This window comes from Schistocerca cancellata, chromosome 2 (genome assembly GCF_023864275.1).
Source record: "Schistocerca cancellata isolate TAMUIC-IGC-003103 chromosome 2, iqSchCanc2.1, whole genome shotgun sequence".
Lineage (NCBI taxonomy): Eukaryota > Metazoa > Arthropoda > Insecta > Orthoptera > Acrididae > Schistocerca > Schistocerca cancellata.
Window position 1 is genome coordinate 839,064,988 of NC_064627.1, and position 14,085 is coordinate 839,079,072.

Here is a 14,085-nt window from a genome sequence, read left to right on the forward strand (position 1 = left end):
CTCCTTCAGATGTGACTACCGATCAGTTCAGTAAGAAATGAAGTATCATCTACATCTACATCTACATACATACTCCGCAATCCACCATACGGTGCGTGGTGGAGGGTACCTCGTACCAAAACTAGCATACTCTCTCCCTGTTCCACTCCCAAACAGAACGAGGGAATAATGACTGCCTATATGCCTCTGTACGGGCCCTAATCTCTCTTATCTTATCTTTGTGGTCTATCCACGAAATGTAAGTTGGCGGCAGTAAAACTGTACTGCAGTCAGCCTCAAATGCTGGTTCTCTAAATTTCCTCAGTAGCGATTCACGAAAAGAACCCCTCCTTTCCTCTAGAGTCTGCCACCCAAGTTCTTGAAGCATTTCCGTAACACTCGCGTGATGATGAAACCTACCAGTAACAAATCTAGCAGCCAGCCTCTAAATTGTTTCTACGTCCTCCCTCAATCTGACTTGATAGGGCTCCCAAACGCTCGAGCAGTACTCAAGAATAGGTCGTATTAGTGTTTTATAAGCTGTCTCCTTAACATATGAACCATATCTTCCGAAAATTCTACCAATGAGCCAAAGACGACTATCCGCCTTCAACACAACTGCCATTACGTGCTTGTCCCACTTCATATCGCTCTGCAATGTTACGCCCAAATATTTAATCGACGTGACTGTGTCAAGCGCTACACTACTAATGGAGTATTCAAACATTACAGGATTCTTTTTCCTATTCATCTGATTAATTTACATTTATCTATATTTAGAGTTAGCTGCCATTCTTTACACCAATCACAAATCCTGACCAAGTTATCTTATACCCTCCTACAGTCACTCAACGACGACACCTTCCCGTACACCACAGCATCATCAGCAAACAGCCGCACATTGCTATCCACCCTATCCAAAAGATCATTTATGTAGATAGAAAACAACAGCGGACCTACCACACTTCCCTGCGGCACTCCAGATGATACCCTCACCTCCGATGAACACTCACCATCGGGGACAACGTACTGGGTTCTATTACTTAAGAAGTCTTCGAGCCACTCACATACTTGGGAACCAATCCCATATGCTCTTACCTTAGTTAGGAGTCTGCAGTGGGGCACCGAGTCAAACGCTTTCCGGAAGTCAAGGAATATGGCATCCGTCTGATATCCTTCGTCCATGGTTCGCAAGATATCATGTGAAAAAAGGGCGAGTTGCGTTTCGCAGGAGCGATGCTTTCTAAATCCGTACTGATGCATGGACAGCAACTTCTCTGTCTCAAAAGGGTATCGTCAGGAGTGCCACAGGGAAGTGCGATGGGATGGCTGTCGTTCTCTATGTACGTAAATAATCAGACGGACAGGCTGAGCAGTAATCCTTGACTGTTCACTGATGAAGACGCTGTAGTGTTTAAGAGGAAGAGGAGGAACTATTTTGATGAGCGACCCTTGTGTGTCTACAGGTACCGGCAGGCGGCGCCTCAGACGGCCTGGAGGCAGCTCTTCCTCGTCCACGACTTCGTCATCGTCCTCCACGTCGACAAAGGTGCGCACGCGCGACCAGGAGACGTCTGCGAGCGTCAACCGGTTCCGCGTGCGCAACAGGCTGACTCCGCCCGGCGCCAACCGCAAGTCGGGCAGCAGCAGCGCCGTGGCCGCCGCCTCCGACAAGTCTGGCGGCTACAAGGTCAGTCTACTCTGCCGCCCTCTGACTGGCAGTGTGGCCGGAGGGATCACCGGCGCTACACACAGTAGTATTAGGCGCAGTAGTCTCGCGTTCGTAAGAGTCTGAGTACTTATGTACTTCGTGATATGTCGAAGGCATTTGACTGTGTAAATCACAATATCCTTTTAAGTGAATTAGAATATTATGATGTAAATGAAATGCTGCAAAATGGTTCAGATCTTGTATCTCTGGCAGGAAACAAAGGGTGTGATTAGGAAAGAGACATGTATTAAGCTGTCAGGCATCATCCAGCTGGGAACTAATTACATGTGGGGTCCCACAAGGTTCCATTTTAGGACCCTTACTTTTTCTTGTGTATATCAATGACCTTCCACTAGTAACATTACCAGATGCCAAATTCGTTTTGTTTGCCGATGATACAAACAAATCAAATGTAGTCTTAGAAAGATTGGCTAATAAAATATTTGTGGACATTAATCACTGTTTCCTAGCCAATTCTTTGTCACTAAACTTTGAAAAAACACACTACATGCAGTTCAGAACTTGTAAGGGGTGTCCCAATAGTATATGCCTAACATACAATGACAAGCAGATAGAAGAAGTGGACAATGTTAAATTCTTGGGATTACAGCTTGATAATAAATTCAACTGGGAGGAGCACACCACAGAACTGCTGAAGCGTCTTAACAAACCTCTATTTGTAATGCGAATTGTGTCAGACATAGGGAATATAAAAAAAATCTGGCACATTATGCTTACTTTCATTCCATAATGTCATATGGGATTATTTTTGGGGGTAATTCATCAAACCAAGCTAAAGCTTTCGGGGCACAAGAACGTGCAATAAGAGTTATATGCAGTGTGAACTCAAGAACATCCTGCAGAAGCCTGATTAGGGAACTAGGGATACTAACTACTGCTTCCCAATATATTTATTCCTTAATGAAATTTGTCATTAAAAATGTATCACTTTTTCAAACCAACAGCTCAATTCATGGAATCAATACTAGAAATAAGAATAATCTTCACAAGGATTTAAAGTCACTTACTCTTGTACAAAAAGATGTGCATTACTCAGGAACACACATTTTTAATAACTTGCCAGCAGCCATAAAAAGCTTAACAACCAATGAAATTCACTTTAAGAGAAACCTAAAGGATTTATTGGTGGCCAACTCCTTCTAGTCCATTGATGAATTTCTCAGTTGAACCGTACATTCTAACTTCTGCACCATTTCAGTGCAGTAATGTGTTCATTGTAAATAAGTATTGTAGTAGTTCTATTACATTTTTATTACCTTATAAATAAATAAAACTTTTTTATTTTAAATTCAGTGCATTAGTGTTTGTAAAATGATTCTTTCATATAGTGTTCATTAAAAAAAATGACGATCGTTCCAATTGTGACCTGTGGAAGGTATATTAGCTTATTGGTTTCAGTTGTAAATTTTTGTCATGTATTATTGTTTTTCTGACGTGTTCTACATCCTGGAGGACCTCCTCACTAAGGATCAATTGGAATGAAAGTAAATCTAATCTAATCTTATCTAACTACTGTTGAGCAACCTCAAATCACTTCTCTTGAAAAAAGGGTTCCAATACCTTGAGGTACAATGCTTGGAACAGGAGAGGGTTTTTAATATCCATTTAAGTGCTTTTAAGTACAAATTACAATGGACTGATACTAATATCTTAATGTTGTAGAGGTCACTGGGGATGTGTTATTTCACCACCATGATAATCCAGTCGATATTGCACATTAGAGGTGTTTGAACCGACCGAGATGGAGCAGTGGTAAGATACTGTGATTGCCTTTCAGGTTTAGTTCCCCTGTAAATCCCGTAAATCCTTTAATCTGTCTCTGTTAGACAAAGATGGCGGAGTGAATCGTCCGTGACATGATTAGCCATGTTCCTTCCGAACAGTTAGTATCTTAACAATTGTTCCACCTCCATAACTGTGCTCTTGAGAGGCAGAATTCCTTAAATTTGGTAAAAGCAAAGTAATGTGAAGTCGTATGGCATGAATGGCTGGTAGATACCAAAGAGCAGGTTCCTTCCCCTAACTCAGGTACCTTTCCTTCACGAAGTATGGGAGCTGTGTGTGTAAGTGTGTCTGTTGAGTGGAGGTGACTGTAATGGGTGTGTGAGTAGTGTAGTTCATGTGCGTGTTGGACATGATGAGAGAAGGGAGAGGTTGAAACCCGTTGCCGGCACGCAGCCAGAGCCTCTCCTAGGAGGTCGCCGAACTTAAAGCCCCCATCCGACGGACGGATCAACAGTGTCCCACGCCATCACTTCACGAGACACTGCGGACAGGTTTGGAGTTTAATCCAAGACACTGCCACGAAGACCGGTGATCAGGAACTTTACGCCACCACCTGTCGTGTCCCCTCTGCCATAAAGGCAAAAGGAAAACTGTCAACAGCATGCGGCGAACCCGGGCGGTCGCTCATCCACTCTGGCCACGCCTTAACGGTGCTTAACTTCGGTGATCTGACGGGAACCGGTGTACCCATCTCGACAAGACCGTTGACCTAAAATCGGGTAAGAATAAGATTAGCACGCAGGCGTCAATTTCAGGAGCAATGTCAATATTCATAAAGAAAACAGCCCATGGATCATGATCAAAAACGACAATGTGAGCAGAGACTAGCTCGAACTGAATTTTGTTTAAGGAACCAGCTCTTCATCTACTTCATTTGATACAGTTAAACTATGGAAAATTAAATCACTATGATCGAACATGGAGCGGATCATGTCAAGTGTCTCCACCAATGCACCACCTTTCTCGAAAGAAAACGTAGCTCTGGGTGCATAAAAAGAGATATGATTTATATTTATCGGGAATTCACATCCTCTCCATGAATATCAACTGATCAATGAAACATTTATGAGAACTTTTCTGTGTCTGCGTGTCATGCTCAACAGTAGTAATCATCTGTACTTCGTGCTGTAAGAGCGAACCTATGTCAAATCAGGAATCAAGAAAAGTCTTTTGAAACAAGTTTCACAAATATCATTGCATCTAACAGACTAATTTTGTTACTTGTGTGTTAAAATGTGTGTGAAATCTTATGGGACTTAACTGCTAAGGTCGTCAGTCCCTAAGCTTACACACTACTTAACCTAAATTATCCTAAGGACAAACACACACACCCATGCCCGAGGAAGGACTCGAACCTCCGCCGGAACCTTTGTTACTTGTTTTTTAAAGTTATTTCTCAGCTTCAATCAGGTTGTTCAGTAATGTCAAACACGTAGTTACACATACGACATGTTTAGAGAATAGGAATTAGCTAATGGCCGTTCGACTAAATTTAGAGAAATAACGCTCCCACCATGAGGCAGAATCTATTCGTGAAACTTGCAAACTTACATAAGATACGAAGTAATGAAAGACACTTTAAAACTGAAATATCGTTACTTGGTTCTGAGATAAACGAATGGCTGCTTCAACATGATAATAAGCACTTCTCCATCACTTTTATCACACTAAACCATCTCCAAAGACCTCATTGCGGAAAAGACAGTAATTCCAATTTTGCTGCTTGACATCGAAAGTTGAGCCTCCAGTTACTCATTTTCTTTGACAATCACTGTGCAACAGATAAATGCACTGCTGCCGACACTGAATGTTTTTGGGTTAGATAGCCTGTTGAGAACATGGCAGGTAAAACTTCAGCCATCGAGAAGGCAGCACGCCGTCACATCACATGCGAGTAAACTGCCGTATTTATTTTTGCTCTGAGGGATGCGTCTTTTCACCGATAGCGAGAACCGGTTTTTACACACGATCATCGAATATGAAATGAGGCATTAATAATTCATAGCCGCCTTATCGATAAAAAATCGCTGGAGTAGTAATAGCTTATGTTCACGCGAATCATTAGGTAATTACTTAAACACAGAAAATACCCATTGCGTGTGTAACATATTATTCCAAGCACTTGTTCAGCCGAAGGCCACAAATTCCGGACGCTACTCTTTTCAAAACAGCCGCACTGATTCTGTGGCGCTGTAAGTTGTTTATGAATTGCATCTGTCATTACAGCGTTCTTATAATTACAGTGAAGATTATTCTTTACTTTACTAGTGAAATTAAACAATGATCTGTTCAAATAACCGCTGCAAATAAAATTTAGTTATAATTTGGTAGTATAGGTGTTTCACATGATAAAATGCACACTGTTCTAAATATTGCAAGTAATAATGTACAGATAAACCACAACAGGCCTCTTCAAATATTTAAATGAGTTGTACTACTAGAATCGCTCATCAGATGTGAGCATCTTTGGATACTCACCGTCCTGATGACAACACGTCAAATTTTAAAGCTCCGTTGGGCACCGTCGACTACACCACTTTGTTGTATTGCTGAGCAGACCCTCGTTTACGCAAATACGTATGTACTGATCAAATTTATCGATTATTTCGTCGTACTTGGAGGAACACAGACATACTAAAAACTTAAATATACAGTATAGATGTTCCACAGCTACATTTATTTTATAGTTAGCTGCGAAACGCTTTCGGCTTTTTAACCCATCCTTACACAACTTAAGATTATAGAGACAGTCTACACATCATTCACAGTTTATAGTTGTAGAAAAACAGTATTTTCCATGATATATGACCTTTTACGACTATATATGTAAACGGAAAACGCTAGCATAATGAAATACCCAAAGAATATATCACAAATAAACCTTGTGCTACATTATACTCAAAGATTAGAAGAATGAGAATGTGAGGAGCCAATGTTCATGACATCCACCAATTACTTTATCCATATACTATAGACGTCTGTGCCATTACTCACATATATACTGTTTTGGCCGGTTGTTATATTTTTAATCTTTGAGTATAATGTAATATTAGCTCTATTTGTTAAGAGCTTATTGTGTTTTTCGTATAGACACATAGTGGTAAAAAGACCACATAGCCTATTTTGGAAAAACTGTCTTTCTGCAGCTGTAAACTGTTTATGATGTTGTGTGAACTATCTGTTTACTCTTAAGTTGTCTAAGGATAGCCTAAAAAGGCACCGAGCGGGATGACGCAGTGATTAGCACACTGGACTCGCATTCGGGAGGACGACGGTTCAAACCCGCGTCCGGCCATCCTGATTTAGGTTTTACGTGATTTCCTGAAATCGATCCAGGCAAATGCCGGGATGGTTGCTTTCAAAGGGCACAGCCGACTTCCTTCCCCTTCCTCCCCTAACCCGATGGGACCCACGACCTCGCTGTTTGGTCAAGTTCCCTCAAATTAACCCACAAACCTAAAAATCCGAAAGCCTGTGGAGAACGAACTGTAAAATGAACTTATTGTGCCATATCAATACCGTGTATTTGAATTTTCATATGCAGTACACAAAGCTCATAATAATGAAAATGGCTAATACTTATGAAATCCATAACTTCTGCAGCGTTTACTTTTCTTTTTGTAAAGCCTCTGTCTTTAATTTCCGGCACAACAAGCTGCTAGCGCGTCTGCCAGGGTTTTACTGACGACGATTTTAGAGAATCTTCTTCGGAGTAGTTCAGTCTGCTGTCAACTAATACAGGGGTTGAGCCGCTGAAAACCATAACGTTAGGATGTAAACTCTCGTCAACGACGAGAACATTACTGACAGTACGGGAAGAATGGTCTGGATGAAAACTGACCGCGTTCTTTCAGAGCTTTCAAAGGAACCGTCCTGGCATTCATAGTAAATATGATCGCGGAAACCCAAAATCTGGATTCCTGGGAGGGGTTTGAACCGCCATCCTTCCCGAGTACGAGACTAGCGTGCTAACCCCGGAGTCACATCGGTCGGTTTAAACCGGAGAGGTTTAAAAATAATGAACTTAAGACTTTCTTACGAACGACACTTTCCTTACATTAACAGTGTGGGTTTTCGTTCATAATTCCACCAATCATCTACATCTCTATGATTATTCTGCTATTCAGAATAAAGTGTCTGGCAGAGGGTTCAATGAACCACCTTCAAGCTGTCTCTCTACCGTTCCACTCTCGAACGAGCACTTAAATTTTTCTGTGCGAGCCCTTATCTCTGTCGTTTCCGTGGGGTAGCGGTTATCACGTCTGCTGGGCCGGCCGGTGTGGGCGAGCGGTTCAAGGCGCTTCAGTCTGGAACCGCGAGACCGCTTCGGTCGCAGGTTCGAATCCTGCCTCGGGCATGGATGTGTGTGATGTCCTTAGGTTAGTTAGGTTTCTAGGGGACTGATGACCTCAGATGTTAAGTCCTATAGTGCTCAGAGCCATTTGAACCTTATCTCTCTTATTTTATCGTGATGATCATTTCTCCCTATGTAGGTGGGTGCCAACAGAATGTTTTCGCAACCGGAGGAGAAACCTGGTGATAGAAATTTCATGAGAAGATCTCGTCGCAACGAAAAACGCCTTTGTTTTAATGATTGTCACTCCAATTCACGTGTCATGTCTATGGTCTGTCTCCCCTATTTCGCGATAATACAAAACGATCCGCCCTTCGTTGTACTTTTTCGATGCCATCCGTCAGTCCCACCAGATGCGGATCCCACACCGGACAGTAATACTCCAGAACAGGGCGGATAAGCGTGGTGCCAGCAGTCTCTTTAGTAGACCTGTTGCACTTTCAAAGTGTTCTACCAATGAAACGCAGTCTTTGGTTTGCTCTACCCACAACATTATCTATATGATCGTTCCAATTTAGGTTATTTGTAATTGTAATCCCTAAGTATTTAGTTGAATTTACAGCCTCCAGATATGTGTGACTTATAGCGTAATCGAAATTTAGTGGATTTCTCTTAGTACTCATGTGAATAACTTCACACTTTTCTTTATTCAGTGGCAATTGCCACTTTTCTCACCAAACAGATATCTTATCAACTGCAATTCGTTTTGGTCTTCTGATGACTTTACAAGACGGCAAATGACAGCATCATCCGCAAACAATCTAAGACGGCTACTAAGATTGTCTCCTATATCGTTAATATAAATCAGGAACAATAGAGGGACTCTAACACTTCCTTGGGGAACGCCGGATATTACTTTTGTTTTACTCGATAACTTTCCGTCTATTACTACGAACTGTGACCTTTCTGACAGGAAATCACGAATCCAGTCGCACAACTGAGGTGATATTCCATAGGCACGCAGTTTGGTTAGAAGACGCTTGTGAGGAACGGTGTCGAAAGCCTTCTGTAAACCTAAAAATGTGGAATCAATTTGACATCCCCTGTCGATAACACTGATTACTTCATGAGTATAAAGAGCTACTTGTGTTTTGCAAGAACGATATTTCCTGAATCCGTGCACACTATGTGTCAATAAATCGTTTTCTTCGAGGTACTTCATAATGTAGGAAAACAGTATATGTTCCAAAACCCTACAGAAAATTGACGTTAGTGACATGGGCCTGTAATTCAACGGATTACTGCTACTTCCCTTTTCCGGTATTGGTGTGACTTGAGCAATTTTCCAGTCTTTAGGTACGGATCTTTCTGTGAGCGAGCGATTGTTTATAATTGCTAAATATGGAGCTATTGTATCAGCATACTCTGAGAGGATCCTGACTGGTATACGATCTGGACCGGAGGCCTTGCCTTTATTAAATGATTTAAGATGCTTTGCGACACCGAGGATTATCTACTTATATGTTTCTCATCTTGGCAGCTGTTCTTGATTGGAATTCAGGAATATTTTACTTCGTCTTCTTTGCTGAAGGAGTTTCGGAAAACCGTGTTTCATAACTCTGTAGTGGCACTGCCATCAGTCACTTCACCGTTGTTATCGCGCAGTGTAGGTATTCATTTCGTCTTCCCACTGGTGTGCTTTTCGAATGACCAGAATATCTTTGGGTTTTCTACCTGATTTCGAGACATTGTTTCCTTATGGGAATTATCAAAAGCATCTCGCATTGAAGTACGCGTTATGTATGACCAGAATCTCATTGAGTATTCTGCCAGATTTTGAGACAGTGTTTCGTTATGTAAATTATTAAAAGCATCTCGCATTGAAGTACGCGCTATTTCTCAAACTTCTGTAAAACTTTGCCATACTTGGGGATTTTACGTTCTTTTAAATTTGGAATGCTGTTTTCGCTGCTTCTGGAACAGCGATCTGGCCCGTTTTGTGTACCATGGGGGATCAGTACCATCACTTATTAATTTATGTGGTGTACGTCTCGTAATTGCTGTCGATACTATCTCGTTGAAATCGTTCCACAACTTTTCTACGCTTACATGACCAGATCAGGAGTGAAGACTCTCTTGAAACGGCGTTAAGAGAATTTTTATCAGCTTTTTTAAATAAATATACTTTGTGTTTCTTTTTGGTGGTTGTGGGTGTTACGGTATTCAGCCTAGCAGCAACTGCCTTGTGGTCGCTAATCCCTGTATTCGTCACGATATTCACTATTTGTCCAGGATCTTATACAGGTTCTCTAGTCCAGATTTACGTTGCAGTCGAATGGCTGTTCTTAAGTTGGGTGTATGCTGTACTTTCAAGCAGGAAAACTTTATTATTCTTCATCAGCATAAGCTGTCAGTTTTTGCTCACAGAGTTCTTCTCCATATGTCTTCGTCAGAACGTGCAAGACAAATGCGAATCATATATAATTGTGACTTAACATTTCCCGATATGTGATACGATGTTTTACAGGCCTATTTCTAACTTCTAGAATTATCTGGTGTCCGGCCAGGTGAAGTCGTAATTATTCCTCGATATGTCGGCAAGCAGACCCGTTACCACCTTCTGATGGTCCCTGTCATCTGCAAACCTTTCTCATTTGCTACCGTAACAGTCGCAGTCATTCCAGTCTCGAGCTGATTTCACCGCATAGGTCTGAATTTGTTTGTTTTTCTCATTTCGCGTGAGTGCTGTAACGATTCCTTTCGATAGGTCACAGCCAGTTATTTCCGCATTCCTTCTTTAACACTCATCTGCAGTGACTTTGGCGTCAATGCCGAGCGAGATAGAGTAGCGATACTCATCCGTCCATCCTGATTTAGGCTTTGTTTTCTTAAATTGATCAAGATAAATTGTGGGACACTGCCGGAAATTCTTCCTCATCCCTCTGATCCCTCCTCAGAATGAGCTTGTGCACCGTCTCTAATGACCTCGGTCTCATCAGAACATAGAAACCTAGTCTTCTTTCTTTCTGTTTTGAAATCGACGGACAATTACTGTAACACCCTCTGTTTACAAATTTTGTACATGACGTGCACTGTATTGACCCTCTGTTAGTGAATGATTACGTAGAATTTTCCAGATTACACTCCTTTGCCTGCTCCTGGTGTCTCCGAGGTTCTCTACGTGGTCTAAACCTTAAGAAACAGAAGTATGATAATAGCTGTGGGGTTGGTTGGAAGTTCCTTGCTAAACTAAAGCTTTCTATCGCGTGCGCCACTGGAGCACTGAACGCGTGCGTACCTGCCTTCAGGTGGTGTGCTACTACACCAACTGGTCGCAGTACCGCACGGCGCACGGCAAGTTCCTGCCCGAGGACATTACGCCGGACCTGTGCACGCACATCATCTACGCCTTCGGCTGGCTGAAGAAGGGCAAGCTGACCAGCTTCGAGGGCAACGACGAGACCAAGGACGGCAAAGTCGGCCTGTACGAGCGCGTCATGGCGCTCAAGAAGGCCAACCCCAAGCTGAAGGTCCTGCTCGCTCTCGGTGAGTAGCCAGTGCGTCACTGCCGGTGAGTAATTGGTGCCACTTCCGCACACACCTCAGTGGCGGGCGATTCACCGTCGCTGCCACTGTACGAGAATTTACATCCCGATAGTCAATTACAAAGGAATTTCCTTACTTTCATTCGGCTGTAAAATCGTTTCCAAAAATCTACTTACGAGAGGACTTCAGAAAGTAAGCTACACATTATTATGACACACCAAGTAATTTTTATTGAATGCTGGAATGCATTTGAGAGTTACACAGGCATGACCTTCTTTTTCAATATAGTTATTTATTATTTATTTAATTCTTACTGCCCTGACCAGATTAGGGCCCTAATGCCCCTCTCTTGCATCTGACCAGCAATAATATGTACACAAAATATCACATAATCATCACAATAATAATAATAATAATAATAATAATAATAATAATAATAATAATAATAATAATGGCCCGGGAAAAGAATAGGCTTCCGGTATGTTCTGCCAGTCGTAAAAGGCGACGAAAAGAACAAACCACTAATAGGGCTAACCCCCCTTTTAGTGTGATTACTTGGTTCAGGACAGAACTAAAGAAGCCTCGGACAAGCGCCGTCATGGTCGGGGACGACGCTTGAACCCTATGCCCGCCCACAATGGTAACGACACTGCTAGCCAACTGGAAAATGATTTAAATCCAAATAGAGGTGTTTTGCAGGATATGCTTCCTGCAACCACCCTAGAAGGAAAACAAAGACAGAGGATGAGATGGTCAGATGAAGTTAATCGACACCTCATGTTCTGTTATTACCAAGCAACAAACCTAGGAACCAACATAACTGGATACAGATCACAAGTATACACAACATTTACTACCAGATACCCAGAATAAAAATTTTTAACAGAACAACGACTAGCTGATCAGATCCGTGTAATAATCAAAAATAACAGGATACCCCAGTCAGAATTAGAAAACATCAAACAACAAGTACAACAAATACTGGAACAAAATAATGTGCAATCAGAAGAAGAAGAAAATACAGTAATGGACTCAAACATCCCAGAGCAAACAAACAAAGACCAACACGCATCAATTAAACAATCAGAGGAAAACGAAAACGACAGCCACCAGAACAGACATTATACCAATTATACTATAAACTACAGGAGTCATACCACACAATATCCACCAGTACATCAATGCAATACAGCTACATCCAAACTTATATATACAACTACAGAAATCTGTAATTATTGATACATGTTCAATCACCCGAAAGTTCCTAAATGCAATATAACATATACTGTTCAGTTAAAAGGAAGTCACGCTTGATCAAGGTCCGCGTCAGTTTCCATTTTTGACCAGACATAACGTCTGAGAAAAGAAAGAAAGAAAGAATAATAATAATAATAATAATAATAATAATAATTTACATTATTCATGAAAATAATAACTGGTAATAATAATAACACTAATAACGATGATAAAATAATGAAAGAATTAGGAATGATATTGATTAGTTACTATGTAATAACAATAATTTGCATTATTAATAAAATTTAATGACTGGTAATAATAACAGAACACTAATAATAATAATAAAATAATTGAGGTACTAAGAATGATATTGGTTAGTTTGGTACTTTTGAAGCATTACAATAATAACGAATAATGAAAGAGGAAAAGATTGAAATGAAAGTGATAATGGCTGCTACGAAAGAAAAGACTTTCAATAAAGAACAGTGTAAACAAGGGGAGGAAAAAGTGGTTGTGGAGGAAGGATTGAGGAGAGTGATCTGCAACAATAGATAGCTTCTGCGATAGAAGGCGGGCGATTAGCTGTCTTTTGACGTCTCACAGAATTTTAAGTTCTGTAATATTTTGAGGAAGATTGTTCCAATGCCGGGTAGCTGATACAGGAAATGATTCTAGAGAGCATGTCGCTGGTGTGTAGTGGTACAGAGACAGTTATACATTGTTGAGAACGAGTATTTCTTCTGTGTTGCTCAGATAGTAGTGTAACGGTAGACGATAAATAGCAGGAAATGATTCTAGAGAGCATGTCGCTGGTGTGTAGTGGTACAGAGACAGTTATACATTGTTGAGAACGAGTATTTCTTCTGTGTTGCTCAGATAGTAGTGTAACGGTAGACGATAAATAGCAGGAAATGATTCTAGAGAGCATGTCGCTGGTGTGTAGTGGTACAGAGACAGTTATACATTGTTGAGAACGAGTATTTCTTCTGTGTTGCTCAGATAGTAGTGTAACGGTAGACGATAAATAGCAAGGAGCGCAGTGATGAGATAATAGGCATGAGTGATGTGGTCGAAATAGCGTACATCACAAATGAATCTTACACAAGCATTTATCGCCATTTCCAGTCGACGTTAGCTCTCACACGGAAGTCCTTGGAGATTAAGATCACCATAATCAAGAATTGGGACTATTAGTGAGTCTATGAGTTTCATTTTAAGCTCGAGAAAGAATAATATGAGTGGTGTGATGCTGAAAACTTCGTACAGACTGCAATTGTGTGGTCAGTCCAGTCTAAGTGATAGTCCAGAATTACCTCCAAATTCTTTTCAGAAGAGGGAAGGTTTATTTCTGTGCTGTTTAGGATTAAAGGGTGGCAGAGAGTCTGTTAATTGAGGAATATTAAGTGCTTTTGTGAGCGACTAAGACTGCTTGCGTGTCAGATGGTAGTAACGTAGTTGCATTTAACAACGATCGGGACATTCTACAAATCCCCCGTTTCCTCGACGATGG

At 41.2% G+C, this 14,085-nt stretch overlaps 1 protein-coding gene across 1 annotated transcript in view; it reads left to right on the plus strand.

Annotated features, from left to right (window-relative positions):
* The window catches only part of LOC126162753 (probable chitinase 10), a 375,310-nt gene that overhangs the window by 240,220 nt on the left and 121,005 nt on the right, over window positions 1-14,085 (plus strand). The window contains exons 3-4 of the mRNA XM_049919434.1: window positions 1,446-1,669; window positions 11,099-11,336. Of these exons, the coding sequence (XP_049775391.1) occupies window positions 1,446-1,669; window positions 11,099-11,336 (462 nt within the window). The remainder of the gene's footprint in view (window positions 1-1,445; window positions 1,670-11,098; window positions 11,337-14,085) is intronic.